This window comes from Apis florea, unplaced genomic scaffold (genome assembly GCF_048593485.1).
Source record: "Apis florea isolate Af1SG1 unplaced genomic scaffold, ASM4859348v1 contig_3496_pilon, whole genome shotgun sequence".
Taxonomy (NCBI): domain Eukaryota; kingdom Metazoa; phylum Arthropoda; class Insecta; order Hymenoptera; family Apidae; genus Apis; species Apis florea.
This window is the reverse complement of record NW_028256773.1, coordinates 4,924,402-4,949,294: the sequence shown is the minus strand read 5'-3', so window position 1 is coordinate 4,949,294 and position 24,893 is coordinate 4,924,402. Positions and strand designations below refer to the sequence as shown.

The following is a 24,893-nucleotide window of genomic DNA, read 5'->3' as shown; positions in this document are numbered from 1 at the left end:
TCATAAAATTTAGAATAATAAGAAAAAAAAAGATCTGTTCTTTAATGTTTTTGATTCGCTATAATTAAAAGTAAGCATTTCAAAGTAATAAATTTATTTTATTTCATAAGAACATCATATTATCATTTTAAATAATTATCATGTTCATGTTTCATATTTTTTGTTTCGTGGAAATTATTTATTAATGTATGTCATAAAGTAAAAATTATATTTGTTATTAAACAAAAATCAAGAAATTTGCATATAGATAAATTCATTTTTAATTAATTGTGTAATTTAAATTTTTAAAAATGTATATGTTTCAAAAAATGAAGTCTCAATTACAGAAATTGCTAATATAATAGACGATAAGTAAACAAATATTATTATATATATATTAATAGGATTGTAAATTAATAAGAAAACAATTATATAGATCTCTAGGTAAATATATGTTTTTTATATTGTTTTTGAAAAATTTTTTATATTACTTTATTTTCCATAAAATCTATCAATTAAAGTTTTTTATTTTTTTATAATAATAACTTTTGTTAACGAGGACTTCTAATTTATAATTTATATTTATATTTTTTATCAATTTTAATTCACATATATAGAATCAAATTTCTATCTCCTATCATTCTATTATATATATGGTAGGAGTTATCTCTAACTATTTATCATCGTTTACTATTTATACACGCAATATAATTCTATATCTAATAATACCATTGTTTATTATTATACAGAATTCTTTTTTATATCTATATCATTCTACAAAATTTTTCTATTCATTTTCTCTTAAAACTAAATTTCAAAAAAATTACTTGCATACGTATTGAGAAAGCATTATAGCAACTAATAGTTAAGTTTTAAAAATTTTCTTCAATACAAACTATTAGTAAAATATGAAATAAATAACTTATTTCATATATTAAAATATAATATATCATATTAAAAATAATATGATATATTATATTTTATATAAATACTATCTTTTTTAATTAAAATCCAGCATTTTAAAATATATATGAAAATTTAAATTTGATTATTTATTGATTTTGATTATTTAACTTTAGAAAAATAAAATAATATTTAATTAGATAAATTTCATACAAAAATATCTATAATAATTCTTTATACAGAAATAAAAGTCCCAATATTTTTTAAAAAAACACAAAACAACTATCGATCTGATAAATCTTATGAACCAACATGCTCTAAGTTTCTTTACAAAATTTAAATATTACGCATGCTCAATTGAACGTACGTAAGAAAGTGACATGGCGGTTCTCCAATCTTTTATTCGCGCGATTAAATTCGAATACAGACCAAATGAAGGAGAACAAGATGACGTTGTCGTCACCGATAACTCGTAATACCAGTCACATAGTCAGAGAATCGGTCAGGGTGGGGCTCGTTGTTCATAGAATCATGCTTGTGCGTAACCCGTTCGTTCGGTTCATTCCTTCAGTGAGAAACCGTACGTCGAGCATTGGTGATCGTGCATCGTGGCGCGTATGTATCCATGGGTATTCCTCTATGAAAGAGGTTGTCGGTTTCAGTGTGTTTCCTTGTTGAAAATATGAAGTGACCAGTGAATAATTAAAAATCGGTGTATGTGTAATAAATAAAGAAGATGAAGATGATACATATCTCAAGAATAATCAATGCAATCATAGTTATCCTTGTTCTCCATCGAGGTAATGCCTTTACCTGTCATCTATATTCACCTGGCGACCAATCCGTTGTTTCGGTGAGGTGTCATGATCACGTGGTTACCATTGAGTCACGCTAAGAAAAACAGGTTTTTTGAATGCTGCATACCACTTGTTATTGTGTACTTCATTGAGAATCATGTATCATACCTGACCTTCTTACGTATATAATGATTATTGATGATATTAAAAGGTTAATTATCTTATTTAAGGTTTTATTAATGTTTTTTAGGTTAAGTAAAAAAAAGTATGGTTTGGCAATTGATTGAATTAGTTTCAAAGATTTGTAATTTGTTCAAGTTTCTTTTATTGTAATAAAAAAGAAGGTTATAAATAATATAAAGTTTTATTATAGAACAATAACTCTAGGAATGTACATATACCGTTGTTTAAAATAGTGTTTTGAAAATTATATATATAATATATATAATATATGTATAAAAATTTTGATATTTTTAAAATATTTGAATTTTGAAATTATAAAATAATTATTTAATTTGTAAATTATAAAATTTAGAATCTCATTAGTCTTTATTCAATGAAATACTTCAAATATTTCTTTTAGAACAATATTGTTTCTTAAATTATATCATTGATTTATTATCTATTTTGATGTACAAAATATCTCGAATTCAATAACGCGTCAATAACAAAGAATGTTCAGATTCTTCTCGTAACTTGCATAATAATTAAACATATTAATCACATGCGTTTATCCCTAGTTTTTCTGATTTAAATTAGAATCTAAAAATAGTATAGAAATAAACCAGATTCGTTTTAAATGTTTTATTATTATTTTGGTACCGTACATAAATAATTAATGAAAAATTTTCATTCATTTTAAACTAAAATTCTAACATACTATATAAGATTAAAATTATGATTTTTAAAATATTTTATAATGAATGGTAAATAATAAAAGAAATAAAATGAAATATTCAAAATTCAATTAACAAAACCTATAGTCATCCTATATCATTATAATAATATTTATTTAATTAATACAACAAAATTTAAATGGATAAAAATTAAAGAAAAGAAAAGAATATTTCTTGTAATAATTGAGCAATATATTATTATAATTTTACGAATTACAAATTGTCATTGCCATTTTGCTAATGCTCTTACATAATGATATCAGATTTTTTTGAATGATTTTTATAAATCATGAATTAATTTTAATGATTTAATGAAATACTATTAAATAATTAAGTATTTATTACGCAGAAAAAAGTTTATCTACTTTTTAAAATAAATTATTTATAACTTATTTCCTATTTCTCTTATGATAATCTATAAAATATAGATCGCAGATAAACGTAATGATCAATCAACTCACAGCAGTATTTAATTAAAACATTCTATTGAAATATATCTATATATTCTATATTAGAATATATCTGTACCTTGAGAATTGACAATTTATCGTTAAATATAACAATATGAAACAACCATGTAAAGTGCGAACGATAAAACTGATCGATATCAAAGCGTAGTTTCAGAAATGTTAAAGGAAATATTGATAGAGAAATATCTTTCTATAATTATAAATGTTTTTCTTTCCATAAAATTATAAATGATATCATATTTTTTGAAAAAATACATAAATAATTCGTATTCATGAATATCATTAAAAAAATTTTTGAAACTTGATTTAAAATTTTTTTAGGAATATATTATATTTATTTTATTTGAATTTTCCCGCGCAAATATCTTACATTCTATTCGTTATTTGAGAAAATATTTTAAAAGAAAGGAAGAGAATTATATATAATAAAAATTGATAAATAAAATTCTTAATATTTGTAAATGAAATATAGAATATTTTTATTTTTAATGTATGTTTAAGGAAAATGTTGTTATATATAAAATTTATTTATATAACATGACATCGAAAAAGAAAATTATACACTGAACAATATTTTTCATAAAGATACGATTAAAAATGATGATCTTATTATTGACTTTATTTAATATGAGTAATACTTAATAAGGTGAAAAAAATAACTATGATATGCAAAATACGCTGTACTCTTTTAAAGAGATAAATATCATTCAAAATATAAAATATAAAATATTTATCGTATATTGATTTAAAAATTTCTTTTTGATAAATATGATTTAACAATCTTTTTAATAAATACGATTTGATCGATTGGTTACACATTGGTATTTTCACTTGAATAACGATGATCAAATCAAACTCTTCATATCTTTTATTCGTAGAAGTAGCAATATATCTTAGATATGTTAAATATTACGTTTGTAAATAAACTTTGATTGCGCAATAATTTAATTGAATCTTTTTTTCAATTAAAAAATATACTTCAAATATTAGATTATATGCTGTTTTTAATACATTAGAATTTGAATAAAATATTGTTTTATAATATAGAATATAGAATAGAAAATAATATTTTATATATATTGAAACAAAAATCAATAATAATAAAAATAAATTTTATGTAAAATAATTAGTTTCAAATGTAATCATTTTTAATTATTATTTATTTTTTTTATTATTATTTTTTTTTATTCATAACATATATATTATAAAAATATATATAATTATAATTTACAAATAATTCAATTATTCGAATTATTGTTTGCAATAATAATCTTTGTATTTATACGACAAAAAGAAAATATCTGAATACTAAGTTAATCTGTGAGGGGCCATTCATTTCTCCTCATCTTTTATCGTTAGTAGGTTGGGCAGTTCTTATCAAGACTTCCCAATATGCGGCAACAAGTCCCACGATTTTGTGTGTACATAAAAGTTATATATAAAATTATTTTCATCTGTTATCTTGAAAGTGATGTTGTCATATAAACATATTAAGAATTAATTGGATATATATATTAAAAGAATCTATTTGTTAAATTTAGCATTTATTTATTTTTGATCCTAAGATTCATTAATAATATTAATAATATCAATAGATATTACAATTAATATATTGTAAAATAATAAGAATGTTATTTAATTGTTAAATTAATTTGAAGAAAAAATTATAATAAGTATTATATATTATTTTAATTTAAATTAGATACGAAACTTAATACGAAATATAATATAAAAATTCTATGTCAAAGATTATCATAATTCAATATCTTCTTAAATAACTTAATGCTGGCATTCATTCATCCAAGATGTCACAATAAGACTTAACGATTAAATATCCACGTTTCTCTTCTAATATTATAAAAATTATTCGTAAAACAATATTCATCAACATCAAAGACTGTTTTACATGATAATAATCTATTAAAGAATAAATTTAACAAAAGATTCTCGCCAGCCTTTGCTCCTGATTTATTTATTTGTTTCTCTGTGAAACAAGTTGATTGATAATGTGGCTGCATTATCAGAAGAGGAAAGAAAGGACTTCCTTCCTAGAGACGGTTGTATATGCGCAGAAACGATTTCTCGTACGGCACATATGTGTATTTTTACGGAAAATATAGTACCAAGAATAGAAGATAAAACCGATTATCCACAGGACATTGCGGCTAAAAATTTCTCCTTAATTTCGAAATATTCTCGTTCCAGAATCTGAAAATCTACAAATATAAATGTTTTATTTTTGAAAATTGAAAGTTTTTGATTATAATATTTTACTTTTGTTCATTTATTTATCAGAATAAAGAATTGAAGAAAAATTTGAAAATCTTTTTAAAATTATAATTTTTCTTTTCATTTCAAAATTGATAATTTCAATTTGTTCCTTCAATTCGAAAATTGAAAATTCTTATATTCTAAAATAAAATTTTGAAAATGTATTATGTAAATAATTAATTGATGTACATTTCTTTTTTTTTTTTTATCCATATTGATAAATACGAATCTGTATTAATATTATACTCTACTAGTTCGTGATCGATATGAGTTATCAGCTATCTATTAATCTATCGATTATCAATATCGGCTAAGTGCACCTTCATTTTATGTTAAGTGCGTCTTCATTTGCATTTTCAATATTTATCTCCTGGAAAAACATACTCTGTTATAGATAAATTTTATTTTTGGTTTATATTTTCTCTACAAAAAATCTCTACGATATTCTTTGCTATTCTACATTCTTCAATATTCCACTATAATATACGTTTCTGTATATCTTTTTTAATTTTAATTTTTTCACCAATTCTTTATCGTTCAATAATTTATAATTTTTTTATTATCAGGTTCAACAGCAATGAGCATAGATGAAATAGAAAAAGCTACGGAGCTTCTTATAAATGAAGGTGATAGTTTGGAGATCACATGCACCGGTTTCGAAAGTATTTTTTTTGTCTATCCTGAAGATGAACCCAATGTAAGTAAGTTATAAAAGAAAAAAAAAAAAAATAGAAGCTAATATCGATATGGTATAAATAAAAAAAGAAATTAATTTTCTTGTTAATTGTTTCGTTATGATAGATCATCACCTCGACACCCTTTAAAGAAGAAAGTCTCGAAGATGACGTATACAAATTTGTGTTTAAACGAAACGAAACTGTTTATGGGGATACAGGATTGTATGGTTGCCCCGGTAATATTTTGCAAGTTACCTCACACCCTAATTTTCAAACATCTGAAAGTTTGGTATTCGTTTATGTTCAATGTAAGTGGATTTTTAAATATTTTTTTTTTAGAACACAAATAAAGTAAAATTCTCGAGAGTTGTTCTGGAGAGTATTTCTTGTTATATGCTGAGATATATATCTTGCTAATACAAAAATAGATATTGTGTTGAGAATAAATTATTCTCAGAAAATCACTCTCAACGCAATATTTGTTTGCGAAAAATATCCTCGAGAACAACTCTTTATATTTATTATTATTATTAATATCTTTTAAACAGAGCAATTAGAGTATTTAGCATTTAGGATTTATTGTTACTTCTGTTGTTTACTGTTATTAGTTACTTTTTTTGTAAAAAATATAATGAATATAATTGTCTAAACAGAGACATTCAATTTTTTTAATGTATTTTTAGAATTTTATATTATTTTTATAACAAATTTAAGAAACTATATTTACAAAATTGAATTATGTCGTAAAATATAAGTTTACTAAAAAAATATACATTTTATATTATGATAGAATTAACAGCTTGGTATTAGATGATTTGATACAATAATGATTATCATTATTATTATTGTTATTATTTTATTCTACATTTATATTATTCATCATATTTGAACTATAATATTGTGTAGATTAATAATTGTCCACATATGTATAATGATTATAGATAAAATTTTTTTAAATATTATAATAAAATCATATGATCTTAATATATCAATTTAATGCTATAATTATTCTATTTCAGCGAACAGAAGCATGTTTGTACAAACAGATAGTTTTCGTTCACTAAATGTAGCAGTCGGAGAAACCGCTTTAATACCTTGTAGACCAACGTCGCCCAATTTCACAGTTGAACTCTTACTCAATGATTTAGTAAGTTGATCTGTTTTAATTGTTAATAATTTATTAGGCAGAATAATAGTTAAACTAAATAATAATTAATTAAAACAACATTTAAAATGAGCATAAAAAATAAAAAATATTAAAAGATTTTTGTTTTTAAATTTTTAATTGTAATTTTTTTTAATTTGACGTATCTTTATCTGATTTATCTTTTAAAAATAGAATATTTTTAGAAATTAAATATTTTTTAAGTATTTTTTTAATTTTGGAAAATAAAATAAGAAATTATTTACTTATACTTATTTTTCTTAAAATATGTTTAAGTTTTCAGAGATTAATCATTTTTTTATCATTTTCTTAATTCTAAAATTGAGGAAGATACAGAGTGTCTTATATGATGTTACTATTTTGTTTTATAACATCAAATTTTATAAATAACATTTTATAAATAGATAGATAAGAAAATAAAGAAAATATATATATAAAACAAAAAATATTAAGTAAAATTGTATTTATTGTATTATAGGCTGTGAATAAAATGAATTTCCATCCAAGGATTGGTTTCACATTGACAAACATCACGCTGAAAGATGGCGGTTATTATACATGTGTCATACAAGCAGATGTACGCCAAGAAATAAATTATTACTTACTCGTGATTCGTATGTATACTCTATGAAAAAATATTTTTAAATTTAATTATTTTAAAAATTTTCCATTATAATAATTTATAGTTTTTTGTATTTTATTTAATTTATAAAAAATGTGATTATATAATTTAAATAATGAATAATTTTTATAAGTATGATTCTTTAATTAATAATAAACAAAAAAAACTTATTATTTTATTATTATTTATCTTAAATGTGTAAATTAATTCGTATATAAGATTTTAAATACGAATATTTTTAAATTATAATAATTTTGAAAAAAAATAGAAAATATTTTGAGTTTTTTAATTTAATGTGACTATTTTGATTGTTTTTTATAAATAAATAAAATTTTAATTTTCTTTAAAATGAAATTCTTCTTATTTCTTTTTTTTTTTTTTTTTTGAATATAGTTTGAAATTGATTGAAATTTTTTTTCTGATTTTAGGGAAGCATGAATTGAACGAACCAAAAATTGCGGAGGATAATTTACGTCATGTAACAAGAGGTCAAATTCTACGTGTAAATTGCACAACGATCGTTGAAACAGATATGAATTATTTTTTAAGTTGGATTACACCGCAAATGGTTCGAAAATAATTTATTTTTATTCAAATCATTAAATTGAAATTAAATTAAAAAAATAAATTTTATATATGATTCCAGAATACTAGAATAAGAACTGTTGATTACAGTGAAAAAACAGGTCCAATTAAAAAAGCGATTATCGAAATGATTATAGAGGATGTAAGATACGAAGATGAAGGTTTGTACGAATGTGTTATAAAATCGTTTCATGATTCTAGAAAAACGAAAATCTTCATCAAGGTTCATGGTGAGTTGAAATTAAAATAATTTTTTTTAGTTATTTAATTATTTAAAAAAATTAAAAAAAAATAAAATTTTTTAATTTTAATTTAAATAAAATGTTTTTTTATATTAAAAACTATTCTAAATATATATTTTTAGATCCGGAAAACAAATTTATCAACCTAACAGCACAGGATGCTGTTAGACATTATCAACGTCATGAAGGTGGTGAAATACAATGGGTTGTACATGTGCATGCTTATCCAGAACCTATTCTTAAATGGTAATAATTTTAAATAGAAAATTATTAATAGAATTAATTAGAATAAAAAATTTTTTAATATCTTATTATATTTAATATCTTATTTCTGAATAATTTTAAAAGGCTAAATACAAAAGGAGAAGAAATCGTAGGTAATTGGGAAGCTCCAAAAAAAACGAAATATGCGATAAAAACAGAATCTACTAATACAATTTTAAGAATAAACCATTTAAATATCGAGGATATGGGAGAATATTCTCTTCAAGCTACTAATCAAGATAAATTCGATATGTTGAATTTTACATTAGATGTATTAGGTATATAACTTTTGTTTTCAATAATTGAAGAAAAAAATTTTTTATTATATTTATTATTTTTTATTAATATTTTTTTCAGTAAAACCAGTACCAATGTTGAAGGTAGAGCCTTATTATAGTCCTAATCAGACGGTGGAAATATCTTGTGATGTGGCAACATTTCCATCACCGAACATAACGTGGAATTTTATTAAGTACCCTTATTATCCTTCTTATGAAAATGCAACCACTATAGAATTAACAGTATGTAACATCTTTCTTAAATAAACATTATTATAATTATAATTATAAACAAACGATGAAAACAATTGAAGAATTGAAAAGTTTTATATTAAAACTTTATAAATTTATATTAAATATTTGTTTTATTTTTATTTGAAAGATATTTTTCTTAATTTTATAGAACACAAAAGAAAGTGGAATGAACACCAGATTTCATTCAATCGTAAAGATGATTATTGAAATGAGTGGTCATCTTACCTGTAGCGCGTGCAACATTATTGGATGCGAATCTCAAACTGAAACCATTTTGGTTTCTGGTAAATAATTAAATTACAATTTTATTTGCAAGATATTCATGGAATCACAATATATGTATCATACATATTATCACGATAAAAACTTTAAATATTATTTAATTTTGTTTTTATGTCATTTTTTCATTTTTTATACTTTTATATCAATTTTTAAAAAATATAGATGGAAGAGGTGGTTTCGGTATAATTGAGCTAAAGGATTCAGTAGTTGAAGGCGACGATTTAGAATTAATTTGTGCTGCCTCCATTTATAATTACACGAGCAATTTTGAATGGAAATACGCGAATGGTACTTTTATTGTACAAAATGGTAAATATCTTTTATTATATATTTTGAAAGAAGAATTATATTTTTTGCCAATTCTTTACTTAATTGCTTGTTTTTGGTACGTTTAGATAGATTGACAATCGAACAAACTAAAACTCGATTTACTTATCGTTCGATCTTAAAGATAAAAAATGTAACAAAAGCAGATTCGATGATTTATACATGTAGTAATAAAGAAGAAATGGATTTCTTTCTTCAAGTTCACGGTAAGTAATTTATATAGGATATAATTTATATAGGAAAAAAATATATATATTAGTATAAAAACCTGAAATAGTTTAATTATTGTTATTAATTTTGTTAAATCATCAAAAATTTGTTTGATGAATTATTTTAAATCATAAATTTAAAAAATTTTTTAAATTTATTGCAAATGATTAATAAATGCATGATTAAAAAAATTAAACAAATAAAATTCTCGATTTTTCTTTTTGATTTTTCTAATTTTATTCTTATTTATTTCTTTTTTAGGGGCAGTGAAACCTTTTATGAAGGAAACCAATCTAAACGGAACTGAAATTACGATTGATATTAATACACATGATTCACACAATTCATTAATACTACAGTGTTTTGTAGGTGGAATGCCTAAACCAATAGTCAGGTGGTATAAAGTAAGTATCTGATAATTTATTTCTAAATATTACTAAATCATATAATTAAATATTATTTAACAAATAATTTTACTATTATACTTACTAAAAATTATTTAATGAAAAATAGTCATATATCATATATTTTATTATTTTTTTGTATTATATAAATAATTCTCTTTTTTATATTATATAAAATTATATATTGTTGATTTACTTTATTTATGTTATTTATTTCATTTTTTATAGAATGATGAACCAATAAAAATTGGTGATCAATTCACATATACCCATAATCAACAAGAATTGCATATTAATTATCTAAGAGATATTGACAGTGGAGTATACTTATGTAAAGGCGAGAATCGTTTAGGAGTAATTAAGGCACACGGAATTATAATAGTCAAAGGTAATTTACTAAATTATACAATATTGAACAGAGTTTATTTTTTTCGATAAAACATTTCATAATATATCAAATATAAAAATTTCTTACGAAACTTTTTAAAATCTATAGGAAAAGAGGTTCCGAAGGAACTAATAATATTGATTGTCATCTTATCGATCACAGTAGTAATTTTGGTAGTCTATTTTACAATCAAGATTCGCCGTGAAAAGGTATTATATTATTGAACAATAACATTTTATTTGTAAATTTTCAACATACATAATTAGATTCTATTTTAATATTCTCAATTTTTTAATGATTTTTTTAATTCTTGATATTTAGTGATTTCACGATTTATATAATATTCTGCAATTATGAAACATATCATATATACATATATTTTTTTATATTCTAGATCATGAGAAAAGAATTAATGGAAGCAGGATTAATGCATTTTGAAGAAGGAGCAGTAGAATGTTTGAATCCAGAATTAACAGTGGATGATCAAGCAGAATTACTTCCTTACGATAAAAAATGGGAATTTCCAAGAGAAAAATTAAAGTTAGGTAAATAATATAATTATATGACTATATATAAATATTAAATGAGATGTAAATTTAGTACATATATTATTCTTGTAGCGTGGTAGTTAAATACGAGTTATTTCCAAATGATTTTTTAATCCGATATCTAGTTGAATCTGATCGAAATTCAAGAAAATATTAAAATTAATCAGCATAATTAAGCCAATTTTTTATTATATAATACAGATAAACTTTGACGTAAAAAAAATAATTATATTTATTTAAATATAAATATAATTATATTATATTTTTCATATTTAATTTAATATTTAATTTAATATTGATATTTTTATCAAATGTAAATATTATTAATAAATATTGTGCTTAGTAAATATTGTATATATTAATATAAATATTGTACTTGCATTTATTAGATTGTTTTTTTGTTGTTATAATTGAAATTTAACTTAATTATTTGATTTAAAGGAAAACAATTAGGAAGCGGAGCTTTTGGAGTTGTTATGAAAGCGGAAGCAGAGGGAATTTGCGAGAATGAGCCAGTTACCACAGTAGCAGTAAAAATGGTTCGTCGAACAACAGTTCCGACTTGTGTTCGTGCACTTGCTAGCGAACTGAAAATTATGGTGCATCTTGGTAAACACTTGAATGTAGTCAATCTTCTTGGTGCTTGTACGAAAAATATTTCCAAACGTATGTATTTTATACAATTGTAGAATTTAAAAAAAATGATACAAATAATAAAATAATTTAATAATTAATTTAATAAATAAATAAAATCAAAATTTTTTTTTGAATCTGTCTCAAAGTTTTAAGAAGAAAATAATAAATAAAATTTTACAATTTAATTTTAAAATTTAATATTAATATTTTATGTAAAATTTAAATTTTGATTTTAATATTTTTTCTTCTTTATAAATAGGTGAATTATTAGTAATCGTAGAATACTGCCGATTTGGAAATTTACACAATTATTTATTACGACATAGGGCTGATTTTATCAATCAAATAGATCCAACAACTGGTAAATTCGATCCCAGTATCGGTCAAGATCTTTTAACCAGATCCGTCAGTATTAGCAGTAATAATAGGTTTGTTTTATTTTTTATCTTTTCATATAGCATTTTTACTTATTAATACGCTCGTTAATAACTCTTCATTTCAATAATCTTTTGAATATAGTTTATAATTAAAAATATGTTTAATTAAAATTTATGTAAAATAACTAATATCAACATTGTAATATTTAATATTTAATTAATATTTAATTAATATTAATAATTAATTATCAATTATCCATTATGAATGTTTTAAATAATGAAACATTGTGATCTAATATAAAATATTTCTAAATTTTACATTTGACTATTATGCTTTTTAACAGAATTTGCAAATTATTACAATTTCTATATTTCTTCTTCTCGTCGTTCATAACCATATTATATGTTACTATATTCATATATTTATGCTCTGCATGGGGTTGTGGTGTTAACGATGGATATGTGTTTTCTTCTGTTCATATGATAGGATAAAATACGTGGCATTGTCATTTTCTCGCAGTCTTAGTGATAATTCTGCCATCGAATCGATGAATTATCAAACTTCTGCAATGGATTCTCAAGGAGTTAGCATGTCACCGGATGGCGGTATTCAAAGTAATAATTCGTCCCAAGGATGGAGATTTAATTATCGGGGTGACTATAAGGATCATAATTTAAAACCGATTTGTACACAAGATTTATTATCTTGGGCCTTTCAAGTAGCGCGTGGAATGGAATATCTTAGCCAAAGAAAGGTACATTTATATACAATTGTGATCTGATTTTATACAGTTATTTAATAAATATATTTAATAAATATAAAATTGACCCATTAATCGAAAAATTTTTAAGTAGGATGCAATTGCGATGAATCTTGAGAAATCTATTTTGTTAAAAAAAAAAAAAATATTACATGAAATCTAAACAATTTTTTTTTTTAGAAAAAATTTGAATTATTTATATTATATATATTTATATTATATAATTAGATAAAATTATTATTTATCTGGGTTTGAGAGTTTTGAATCATAAATAATATCAAGTTTCAGAAGCAGTTTCCGAAGTCAATATGTTATTTCTGATTAAAATCTTTAACTAATTGCAATAAAAATTATTAAATAATTGAATCTATTAATTTTAATATTCCATTATAATTATTAATATAATTATTTCATTATAATTATTCTATTAGGTATTACACGGTGATTTGGCTGCGAGAAATATTTTATTAGCCGAAAATAATGTCGTAAAAATTTGTGATTTTGGTCTGGCAAAAACTATGTACAAAGATAATAATTATAAAAAAAAAGAAGGTAGTCTATTACCTATAAAATGGATGGCTATCGAGTCGATTAGGGATCGAATTTTTTCAACACAATCAGATATTTGGTCATTTGGTATAGTTTTATGGGAATTCTTTACATTAGCTGAAACACCTTATCCAGGAATGGAAGCTGAGAAACAATATCAGAAATTAATTGAGGGATATAGATTGGAACAACCAGAATATGCTACTTCCCAAATGTAAGTTATAACGACAATTTCGTTTTTAAAAAGAAAACAAAAATCATTTTTTTCTATTGTTTGTATTATAATTTTATATTTCAAATTTCATAGATATAACATAATGTATCATTGTTGGATGGCTAAGCCTAGTTTACGTCCGAGTTTCACGCAATTAGTTAAAAATATTGGTGATCTATTAGAAAAAAGTGTAAAAACGGTAAGTTTGATATCAATATGTTTTTATTTATCATATTTTAAATTTATTTTTATTTGAAAAAATTTAATTTTTACAATAATTTTTTTTAATTTTATTCAAAAAATATGATGATTCAAAAGTATAATAATCATTGTACACGATATATATAATACATTGAAATGAATAAATGAAATTATTATACTCATCAATTATTAAAATCATATACAATTTAAATATTTTCATTTGATTTAGCATTATATTAGTTTAAATGATCCCTATATGGATATGAATACAACAATGTTAGAAGATGGACGAAGTGATTATTTAACAATGCTTTCTTCACCTGATTATACAACACTTTCCTCACCTACTCATGATTATTCAAACTTGCCTTCAAATTTAACCGATTCAACGTACTTATGTATGAGTCCCAATAGTCAGGGATATCAATCAGAAATATTCAGTCCTAGACCAAATCAAGAAGGTACTCGTTTTGAATTTCCATCGCCTACTTCTGACTCAGAAGACGCAATAGAAATATCACCAATGTTAAAGAAACAGGAAGAGGAAGAAGATCCTTATTTAAAACCTATCAATGTACATGCACGACGAGCAGAATTCGTTCGACAGCGAGAGGCAATGAAAAATCAAACAATAGATCGACCAATCAATAGAGATTTTGGATATTGTAATACTCCACGAAATGGTCAATTAATAAATCTTAATGAAAGGAATAAGAACGATTCAAAAAATTCTGATGACAATGAAAAATTAAATAATGGAAATACAATATCAGAGAAAGATTTTATACCCACTATCATTAGGACGCAAGATAATTATGTAAATATGCCTAAACAGAAGAGTGATTTAAGGTTAGAAATACCAGCTGGTTTTAGCAATCCTAGTTATGTGGTGATGGTTAATCGTGAAACAGATCAAATGAAAGTTTAAGCATGAACTATGCATGAACAAAAATTGTTACAATTATTCTAAAATAATGATTAACAAATGGAAAATATCTATTTCAGGGGTTTCGTGGAATGACGTATAGGTATGGATGGAAAATGGAAAAAAATGAATACTAAAAAAGTGTTATTATCAATTTATAGATTCAGTTTTTATGTGAGCATGTGTGTTTTCGAGTGATTAAATACGAAAAACTAATTATATAAATAAATTTCAAATATCACGTGTTGCCTTCATGCATCTTGCTTGATCTTTGATGTGCCATGACAACAATTACTTAAAGTGATTTAAATAAAATGAACCGATTAATCATTCATGATTAATCTTCTTAATGAGCTTAAATATTGAGAAAATTTGATATATATATATATATAATGTCGCGTGATTATTATTATAAATGAATATCAAAAATAAAAAGTATATTCATTAAGCTACAAAGCAATATTTGGAAAATATAGGAAATAACGGAAGGTAAAATATTTTAAAATAAATAATTATTTTTGTTTTTTTATATTTAAAAACTTAATATAATTATTTGATAAAAAAAGTAAAATAAAAGTCAAAAAGTAAAATAAAATTTCATTTGACATTCGAATAATTATTAATATATTAATTTGATTAATTATTATAAAATAAAAATGGAAAATGGAAAAATAAATCAATATTTTTATAAAATAATTTTTTTGAAACATTTTTTGATATATTTTTAAGCGATTAAAATTATTTCATATCAAATTGTTTCGAAAAAATTATAATAAAAAGATATATTTTCAATACATACATATACATTTATTGATAAGTTACATTTTTTTTATATATAATTAAAATTTTTATTATAATTTAAAATATTATAAATAATATATTATTACAATAACGCATATTATAAATAACGTAAATCAAATTAAATGATCAAATTTAATGAATGTTTTAATAAAGTGCCTTGATATTACCGTATAATTAAGAAAATTTATGAACTGATTAAATATATAATGACAATATATATATATATATATATAAATATAAATATAACGGCGATAGTAAAATAGAATGTAACAATGAAATTTAATTGGAATATTTTTATTCATGTACTTATTTATTAATCGTAAAAAGAGATTTTATCATTATTATAATAATTATTTTTAAAAAATTTATGCAAAAATATTTAATATTCAATTATATATATGGATTTATTATCAGTACTTAATACTCAATTCATTGTAAGTTTGATTACGAAATTTCATTCGAATTTCGGAAAAATTTTGTATCTACTAGAACCAAAGAGAGAGAGAGAGAGAGAGAGAGAGAGAGAGAGAGAGAGAGAGAGAGAATGTTTAATTTCAGTATAAGCTATTTTTATTTGAATGAGAAAACAAATTGATATAATGTGTATGTGTTGAATTAATTTAAATTGTCTAATCATAATCTATATTTAGAATTAGAAGAAACTTATATAATAAAATTTTTATCTTTACAACATTTTTATTTTTTATTAATGTAGAAAGTATAAATAACATTTTAATTTCATAAATATTTCCTAGAATTATATTTCCACGCCTATATCACTTACAATTCTAATCGCATAAGGAACATCGTGTATTGTTACATTATTACGAATATGCCGACCTGTACGTTTACTTATATCATCAACTAAAATTTTCTTATATTCTAACCATCTGAAATAGTAAATTATAATTATTAGACATGATTAGATATGTTTTACATATCTCAACAAATATTTTATAATTGAAATAATAATAAAAAAAAAAACAATGTAAATAACAACAAGAAATAATATACCTTCGATTCGTTACAAAGTTTTCAAATAATTGCTCCTTCGTGGGAAATTTTGAATCCATAAATTGTTTAACGCGTTCCCAAATATTTGCACGATTATGAGTTCTCAACCAATATCGTGGGACTAAGAAACATCTTACGGGTGTATTAGCTACTATTCTTCGATTAACCATATTCTCTCCTAATTCATAAATATTATTTTATTTTTACTCGAAATAATTTTTGATTAAAATAATATATTGACATATGAATTTAATAAAATATTACCTAATCCGAAACACGCACCTCTGCTAAACGTACAGATTTGCATAAATATTGTACGTACGTCAGCCGGATAACGTTGTTGAGAAATAGATGAAGGTTCTCTCATTAACATTTCTGCTACATCCGTAATTTTATGCCACTGATTTATCTTTACATTTAAAGTTTTTTTTTTTAAGTTACAATTTAAATATTAAAATAGTTCTTAATTTTTTTAAAAGATAAAAAACATAAGTAAGAAAAAACCATCTTCGTAAAATATTCAAAAAATCTATTTTAATGGTATTAAATATTGTTTCGCTTTAATTTGATTATTTTCAATGTTTTATATATATTACACTAATACAATTAAATTTCATAATTTATATTTCGTATTTATTTCGTATTTATATTTTTCAATTTTCTTTTCTATATTTTTTATCTCAAATAAAAGAAAATTATAACAATTATTTATGAATGCTGTACTTACTACATCTAATAATGTTGTAGTAACAATGCTTGCACGTTCAAGATCTGTTCTTCTATCGGTTGGCTTTGAAGATAGTAAAAGTTGAGCATAATCTACAAAATCTTCATTTACCATGCCATTTTCCTTTAAAACAAAAAATTATATATATATATATCATGTATAAAATAATTTTTAATAAGTTGAAATAAAAAAAAAGATTATTATATAACGTAGAGCTTATAACTATGCATTATATTTAATATAATTATTATAATATAAAATCATACTTTAGTTTTTTGATACTCGTATTCCAATTCGTCTATTTTTTCAATTATTTTTGAATTTTTAGACCATGATAAATTTTGTGCATTAGCCTTTTCGGGATCATATAATTCATAATGAGTTCCATAAACAAAATGTTTTTCACGAACAATCATGTGTTCTATTAGACTACATTCACCTTCTAATAAGAAATGAACATAATTCACCATTCCTTTACCATCACCTAATAAAACCTTAAATAATTATTTTGTAATTTTATTATATTTATTTTGATCCAATAAAAAGAATTTCAAGAAAAAATTACACAGATAGATTAATTTTCTATTATAATTATTATAAATTATCGTAAATTTTTTAATAAATTGAATATATTTTATTATATATTTATCAATATTTTAGATTAAACTAATATTAATTATGACAATTAATATTAAAAACGAAACTTATTGTATAAAATATATAATAATATATATATATTATAAAAATTCATTTGAAAGGATATATTACAAATTATTAATATTTGATAATCAGAGAGATATTTAATTATTTTTTAAATATTAATTTAATATAATTATATTTGAATATATATTGAATATTATTTAAATTATTGTAATTTATATATAGATTATTGTAAATTATATACCTCATCAATTTGATAATCTCTTATTTTACTAAGAATACAACATTCTCGTATTGTTTTTTCATCCCAGGATTTAAAATAATTAAAGTTAATTAATGCATCTCGTAATAAGTCCCATTCTTTTTGTAAAAAAGGTCGTACAATATCGTCAAATTCATTTTGAGGAATAAGTATCAAATCTACTGGAGCTACAAATAAAATTTATTAAATATCTATAATATTTAATAATATAATAATAAAATAGTTATATTAAAATGACAAAATAATTCTACATACTTATTGAAATTACTGTTGCTGATCTTGGTATATTATATAGCATCGCAACTTCACCAAATATGTCACCAGAAGTTAAAATACCCATATCAATTTCTTTCGTTTCGCCTAATAATAAATAAATTTTTTAATAATAATTTTTTAATAACTTTTTTATAATATATATATATTATCATATAATATATTATATTATTATATAATATATACATATTCCACGTAAATTTATCCAGAATAATCTATTTTTCGGAGATATTAAAAATATTTTAAATAAAAATGATTTTGAGGTGGATGTAATATTTTTTCTTAAAGAAGAAAAGATTCAGATGCTTAGAGATCATATAATTTTTTAAATAGAATCATTTATTTTTAATATATATAGGTAAATATTATATATTATTCTCTATAAAAATTACTAAATCATTTTTAAAAAAATTATTGTATTGTCCCAAAAACTATTATTTTAGAGGATAATATATCTTCAAACAATATTTTGATGTATGATTCCAATGAAAATTTTATTATTCATGCAATGAAATTAACAAATAATTTGTTAAAAAATATTGTTTTATATACCTGTCCAACGATCAATAACTTTTTTTGTTACACTGACTTCTCCATTTATAATAAAATATTGATTTCGAGGTTTATGGCCTTGTCGCACAATTTCGCGACCAGCTCGTAAGTATTGATAATAACATACTCCCGCCAAAACTTCTCTCAAACGTTCAGGATATTTTATAAATGCGCGAAATTTTTTAAATAATTCATATACATATCTTCTATCCTCTTTTTGTCGATCTTCTGGTCTCGTTAATAAATAAGAACGATCCTTAAGTATAAATCATTTTTATTATTTAATAAAAATTAAAATATTTATATTGTAAAAAATCAATTAATAATAATTATATCAAATATTTAAAAATATTAAATATCAATAATTAGAGAGATATTAAAAATTCTATGTACTTGTAGTGTAAGCATTTTTTTTTCAAGTCTTCTTTGTTCTGCCCTTCGAATATTAATAGCGATATCATCGCTAACTTCTTCAATCACAGGTTCTTCGACCAACCATTCAATATATTCCAAAACAAGTCTTACCGCAGCTCGAAAAAGATAAATTCCTTTTAATCTATTGACCTATATAATTATTGTTATTAAAAATAGGTCATATTATTTATAAACATCATTATAATTATGATAATAATCAAGTTATATCTCTGTATTTGTTTCTGTCATATATATATAAAGTTAAAATATTTCATTCCCTTATTTCGATTTAGAATTTAAAAATGATATTTTAATTAAATTAATTAAAATAAAATAATCTTCGTGAATTCCAAATTTGAATTTCAAAATTTAAAAATACGTAGATATAAAATATATAAAGATACAAAATATATAAAGTATATAGTATTTGTAATATCTATTTTTTTTTTTTTTACTTCCAAAATATTTATACAATAGACTATAATAACATTAAAAATGATATAAAATATATTTACTGGTCTTATAACTACTGATCTTCTTCTTAATATTTCCAGAAATGATTCACGAAGAGAAATTCTTCTGTGTAATGCGTAATGTGTCATCTTTGATTTTTTTAATTAACCAGTTGCAATATTAATTCAACATAAATAAAATTACTTTGTAATTTTCTGAATAATAATTAGTAAATAATAACTAAAATCAATTATTTGAAATACATTAAATACATACAATATATGATTTGATGTCTTTGCATTTCACATTGTTATATCGATAAAGTTATATATGATAAATATAGCAACAGATGAGGTAAAATATTTTTAGAAAATATTATTGATAATTTTCGAAATTAATTTTAGAATAATAATAAAATTAATTTTATTATTTTTAACTTTTTATTTAAATTAAGAGAAAGAAATTAAAAATTAATAAGATATATTGTATAATATATAAACATAATATTTATGAAAATCCATATAAAATCATAAAGTTAATCTATATAATAATTTAACAATATCAGTATATCAATATATAATAGAATATAGTTTATAAAATAAATATTATAAATTGTGAGACACAAATTCTAATCTATATTTTGTATTATTAATGCCGTTATGACTGACTTGCACACGTGAAATGTCAAATGATATTTCAGTGATTTTGTGAACGCAATATAAAGTCTGTTGTGAATCCGTATAACGTGACTTGCTTTTCATTAAAAATTAAGATTTTATATAAGTAATAATAATGGTAAAAAAATAATATAAATTTTAATTGTTTCATATATATGTAATATTGAAAGAAATTAAAAAATGAACTATTTTTATATTTGTGAACATATATTTTTGAAAAATATTAGTTTTAGGATAAAATTATGTCATAGAAAACATTTACAGCATTATTTCTTTTTAATTTAAAAAATATATATATAAAAATATTAACATTAAAATAATACATTTTTAGAGTTTTGGGTTACCTTCACTTAAACCAAAACCTATTCTGAACGGTCAATTTAATATTCATGATGACAATTATGGTATACCTAATCCGATGATTTCAGGGTACGAATAAATTATTAGATAATTTTCTTAAGAATAAAAAATTCACAATAATTAATATAAAATATATTATTTAATTATTATCTTGTTAGGTTATCGGCATCTAGACAACATTTAGGTTATGCACATCCACTAGAAATATCTGAGAGAAATGTAAGAAAATAAATATATTGAAAATTATTTTTATCTTTTACATTATATACATTATATTTACTTTTCAGTATGAAAAAAATCGTACTCATATAAATATGGTATTATTAAGAAATTCACAAGGATTACATGCCCCAATGCGTTTAGCAATGGAATTAAAAGCAACTGAAAAAATTGGGCGATTGCCATTTCTTCCATCATCAAATATGATGAAAGATGTGTTACTTGGAAAAGATGAAGAAATAGGGTAAATTAATTAAAGAATTTTTTATTTAATTAATTATTTAAATTGAATAATATATATTTATTTTAATGTATATTTATATATTATATTAAATAATATATGTTTTATGTTTTAGTTTATAATTTCTAACATATTAATTAATGAAATAAATTCATTGAATTAATGAATAAATATAATTTTTACAACTTTTTATATCTTTAGGTTTGAAGACATATTAAATATATCTGAATTTAGAGAACAAATGGGTCAACCACATGCTGTTATTGAAAAAAGTCTTGGAATATTGTAAATGCTTATTTCTATTTATAATATATAAATCATTACTTTGTATTATTGAATAAATTTGAGTAACAATAAATATTTAATTCTTATAATTAAATAATTTAGTTTAAATAATTAGCATTAAATTTATTTAATTTATTTAAAAAATTACATATCTTTATATATCTGATCATAGATGATAATGTAAACAATGTTCTACTAAAATATTCTACTAATTATAACTTCTTGAATTGCAACATGTAATTCATTTTTCTTTATATTTTGTAAACACATTTGAATTTTAAGAATTGTTTCTATTTTACTTTTTTACATATTAAAAGAAATATAAAATTTTTCCTTATATTTGAAATAATATTACAAATTATATTTTATAATCTTTTATTTATAATTAAGTTATGAAATTAAGTATTTTTTTTACGTATTTTTATTTTTTTTTATGTATTTACAAATCATAACTAACTAATATCTGTTTTTCTTCTTTTGTTATAGATTTAATTTCAAAATTTTTTTGTTCAAACTGTAATTCAGCAACAAAAAATTCTTTTATTAATTTTCTTACTAAATCTGAGTATTTAAATAATAGACTTTTTTTTCTAAAAATAAATATTTAACAAATTGCAATATGTTAATTCAAAGTTTTTTAAATTATTCAAGAAATGTTTATTAAATATAATAATTATATAATTATTTTTTACCAAAAATATCAAATTTATCTAAATATTTGTAAAAACATTTCTTGATATTTTTAACTGATATAAATGATCTCATAAGTGCTATATACTATGCAATATTTGAATAATATTCTATAACATTTCTAAAAAGTCATTTAAATTGTTCAGAAATTAAAGCATTTACTTCTGAAATATTTAAAATCCCACCTGAATACATATCTAATATAAAAAAAGATTATAATTTAACACATGATTATTTTTTTTTTTTTGATAATTTAATGAAAATTAACTGTGAGATTTCATCATTCACATATAACACATATAAACTTTATCTAAATAAATATATATATAATATATTAACATATAAAATATTACATAATTATATCTTTAAAAACTAAATATATAATTAAAATTATAATATGTATATTATATATAAAATAAATTTAATAAAAAAAGATTAATAATAAATATTTACCACTAGCGTGAATATGTTATTTCTTCTTTAAATTTAAATTTCTTTAACTTTATTAGAGAGAAGAATGCACAAAGTTCACAAGATTATCAATAATCAATTTTATAATATAATCAATATTTAGAATATACTATTCTTTAAAAAATTATAAATATATCAAGATATATAATTGTATAAATATTTATATATATAAATATTTGATGTATTTACATATATTATATATATTACATATATTACATTACATTAATAAACTTAAAATTTATATGTAAAGAAATAATCATGACTATAAATATAAATAATTTTTTATTCAAAATATATAAAGTAATTTTCGATATATTATCAAACTATTATTATCAAACTATATCTCATTGAAATTCAATGTTAAAATAAAATTATATATTACACGATAAATTAAATAATATTTAAAATTATTAATATAAATATTTCGATACTATATACATATGTACATACTTCGGTATATTTTTAATACTTATATTATATACTTATTATATTAATATTTATAATATTAATTTGCTGTTATATTATTAAATATATATATATACATATAGATTAAAATTTAAAGTGCAATATACTTTCGAAAGTTTATTATATTTAAACTTATTTATTATTATATTATTGTTGTTATTTAAAAAAATATATAATATTTAAAATATAAAAATCTAGATATTTATATATAAAAATTTATTTAAGATAATATATGCTACGTAATAATTAACACTTAAATAATTTAATAAATATTAAACAAATAAAGTTTAAATTATTCATATTATAAATTTGTTATAAAACAATTATAAAAAATTACTTAAAATTTAAAATTATAAAAAATTAAGTAATAAAATATTCAAATACAACGTAATTATTTTAATCATATATAAATTATATATAAATAGTTACATTAAATTTTTAATAGAAACGATTGAATTTTTGAATTCATTCAATTTTAATAACTTCAGTAGTATTCACTTTCATATTTTTTCAATATTTAAATAGTAACAAAGAAGAAAAGGATAAACTAAAAATGAATAAAAAAAAAAGAAATTAAAAAAAAAAAATGAATAATAGAAATATAGATTTACTTTATTTTTATTATTAATTTAAAATCAATTATATCGTGTTCAATCTCATATCTATATACAAAATATAAATATGATGAATATTTTTATAAAAAAAGTCGAAATTATATAAATTATATTTTTCTTTAAATTAATTATGTTTAAATATTAATAGAAGAATCTCGAATTGCAAATAAATTAAATTACGCTATTGATTAATTCCAAAACGCGTTATCTGTTTGTTGAATGGAAATAGCGAATTGGTTATAAAAAAATCGCTGATAAAAGATAAGAGAACTGCCAGTATAACTATGAATTCGATCGTGAGATATTTTTAATTTATTAAATATTATTAATATTAATTAATAATATTAATTAATAATATTAGATTTTATTGAAATAATTATTAAAATATACTATATAAATATAGTATTTTGTAATTTTGTATAGCTTTGTAATTTTGTAATAAAGAAATCGGATAACCTTTATTTCGTTTCATGTAATAAAAAAAAAAAA

General features: G+C 21.0%; 3 protein-coding genes across 9 annotated transcripts; 2 read left to right on the top strand and 1 right to left on the bottom strand.

The window, feature by feature from the left end:
• The first annotated feature begins 696 nt into the window (after positions 1-696).
• Pvr (PDGF- and VEGF-receptor related) lies at positions 697-16,720 on the top strand. Of its 4 annotated transcripts, XM_012494601.3 has the most exons (24): positions 697-1,682; positions 5,883-6,013; positions 6,118-6,301; positions 7,013-7,140; positions 7,637-7,772; positions 8,209-8,348; positions 8,427-8,595; positions 8,730-8,853; positions 8,956-9,149; positions 9,229-9,392; positions 9,553-9,688; positions 9,849-9,995; positions 10,082-10,219; positions 10,485-10,627; positions 10,856-11,015; positions 11,124-11,224; positions 11,410-11,560; positions 12,005-12,229; positions 12,459-12,627; positions 13,064-13,331; positions 13,769-14,100; positions 14,194-14,299; positions 14,531-15,150; positions 15,307-16,720. In XM_012494601.3, exons 1-24 carry the CDS (start codon positions 1,619-1,621, stop codon positions 15,320-15,322), a joined length of 4,146 nt encoding a protein of 1,381 aa, XP_012350055.2. In that variant the 5' UTR covers positions 697-1,618; the 3' UTR covers positions 15,323-16,720. The 4 variants fall into 4 exon arrangements, with proteins under 4 accessions (XP_012350055.2, XP_003690832.2, XP_012350054.2 ...); XM_003690784.4 differs by having other exon boundaries at positions 13,097-13,331; positions 14,531-16,720; XM_012494600.3 differs by having other exon boundaries at positions 14,531-16,720.
• On the bottom strand, positions 16,580-20,876 carry LOC100863045 (uncharacterized). 4 transcript variants are annotated; one of them, XM_003690785.3, is made up of 10 exons: positions 20,445-20,876; positions 19,909-20,079; positions 19,516-19,771; positions 18,946-19,050; positions 18,673-18,857; positions 18,035-18,262; positions 17,769-17,891; positions 17,306-17,450; positions 17,042-17,219; positions 16,580-16,917 (listed from the first exon to the last, which is right to left on the bottom strand). In XM_003690785.3, the coding sequence occupies exons 1-10, from the start codon at positions 20,529-20,531 to the stop codon at positions 16,785-16,787; spliced, it is 1,611 nt and encodes a 536-aa protein (XP_003690833.1). In that variant the 5' UTR covers positions 20,532-20,876; the 3' UTR covers positions 16,580-16,784. The 4 variants fall into 4 exon arrangements, with proteins under 4 accessions (XP_003690833.1, XP_086769863.1, XP_086769865.1 ...); XM_086913738.1 differs by having other exon boundaries at positions 16,704-16,917; positions 19,909-20,045; positions 20,445-20,668; XM_086913737.1 differs by lacking the exon at positions 18,035-18,262.
• A 137-nt stretch (positions 20,877-21,013) lies between these two features.
• Positions 21,014-22,258, top strand: Pomp (proteasome maturation protein). The gene is made up of 5 exons (XM_003690650.4): positions 21,014-21,177; positions 21,391-21,488; positions 21,578-21,638; positions 21,707-21,882; positions 22,081-22,258. The coding sequence occupies exons 1-5, from the start codon at positions 21,175-21,177 to the stop codon at positions 22,166-22,168; spliced, it is 426 nt and encodes a 141-aa protein (XP_003690698.1). The 5' UTR covers positions 21,014-21,174; the 3' UTR covers positions 22,169-22,258.
• Positions 22,259-24,893: the final 2,635 nt, after the last annotated feature.

Coding starts and splice junctions, on each gene's coding strand:
- Pomp (XM_003690650.4), top strand. Junction 21,489..21,577: donor CCTAATCCGATGATTTCAGG/GTACGAATAAAT, acceptor TTATCTTGTTAG/GTTATCGGCATCTAGACAAC. Junction 21,639..21,706: donor TAGAAATATCTGAGAGAAAT/GTAAGAAAATAA, acceptor TTTACTTTTCAG/TATGAAAAAAATCGTACTCA.
- Pvr (XM_012494600.3), top strand. CDS start 1,619: ATGAAGATGATACATATCTCAAGAATAATCAATGCAATCATAGTTATC. Junction 7,141..7,636: donor AACTCTTACTCAATGATTTA/GTAAGTTGATCT, acceptor ATTGTATTATAG/GCTGTGAATAAAATGAATTT. Junction 9,996..10,081: donor TACTTTTATTGTACAAAATG/GTAAATATCTTT, acceptor TGGTACGTTTAG/ATAGATTGACAATCGAACAA.
- LOC100863045 (XM_003690785.3), bottom strand. CDS start 20,531: ATGACACATTACGCATTACACAGAAGAATTTCTCTTCGTGAATCATTT. Junction 20,080..20,444: donor GATCAGTAGTTATAAGACCA/GTAAATATATTT, acceptor ATAATTATATAG/GTCAATAGATTAAAAGGAAT. Junction 18,858..18,945: donor AGCAACAGTAATTTCAATAA/GTATGTAGAATT, acceptor TTTTATTTGTAG/CTCCAGTAGATTTGATACTT.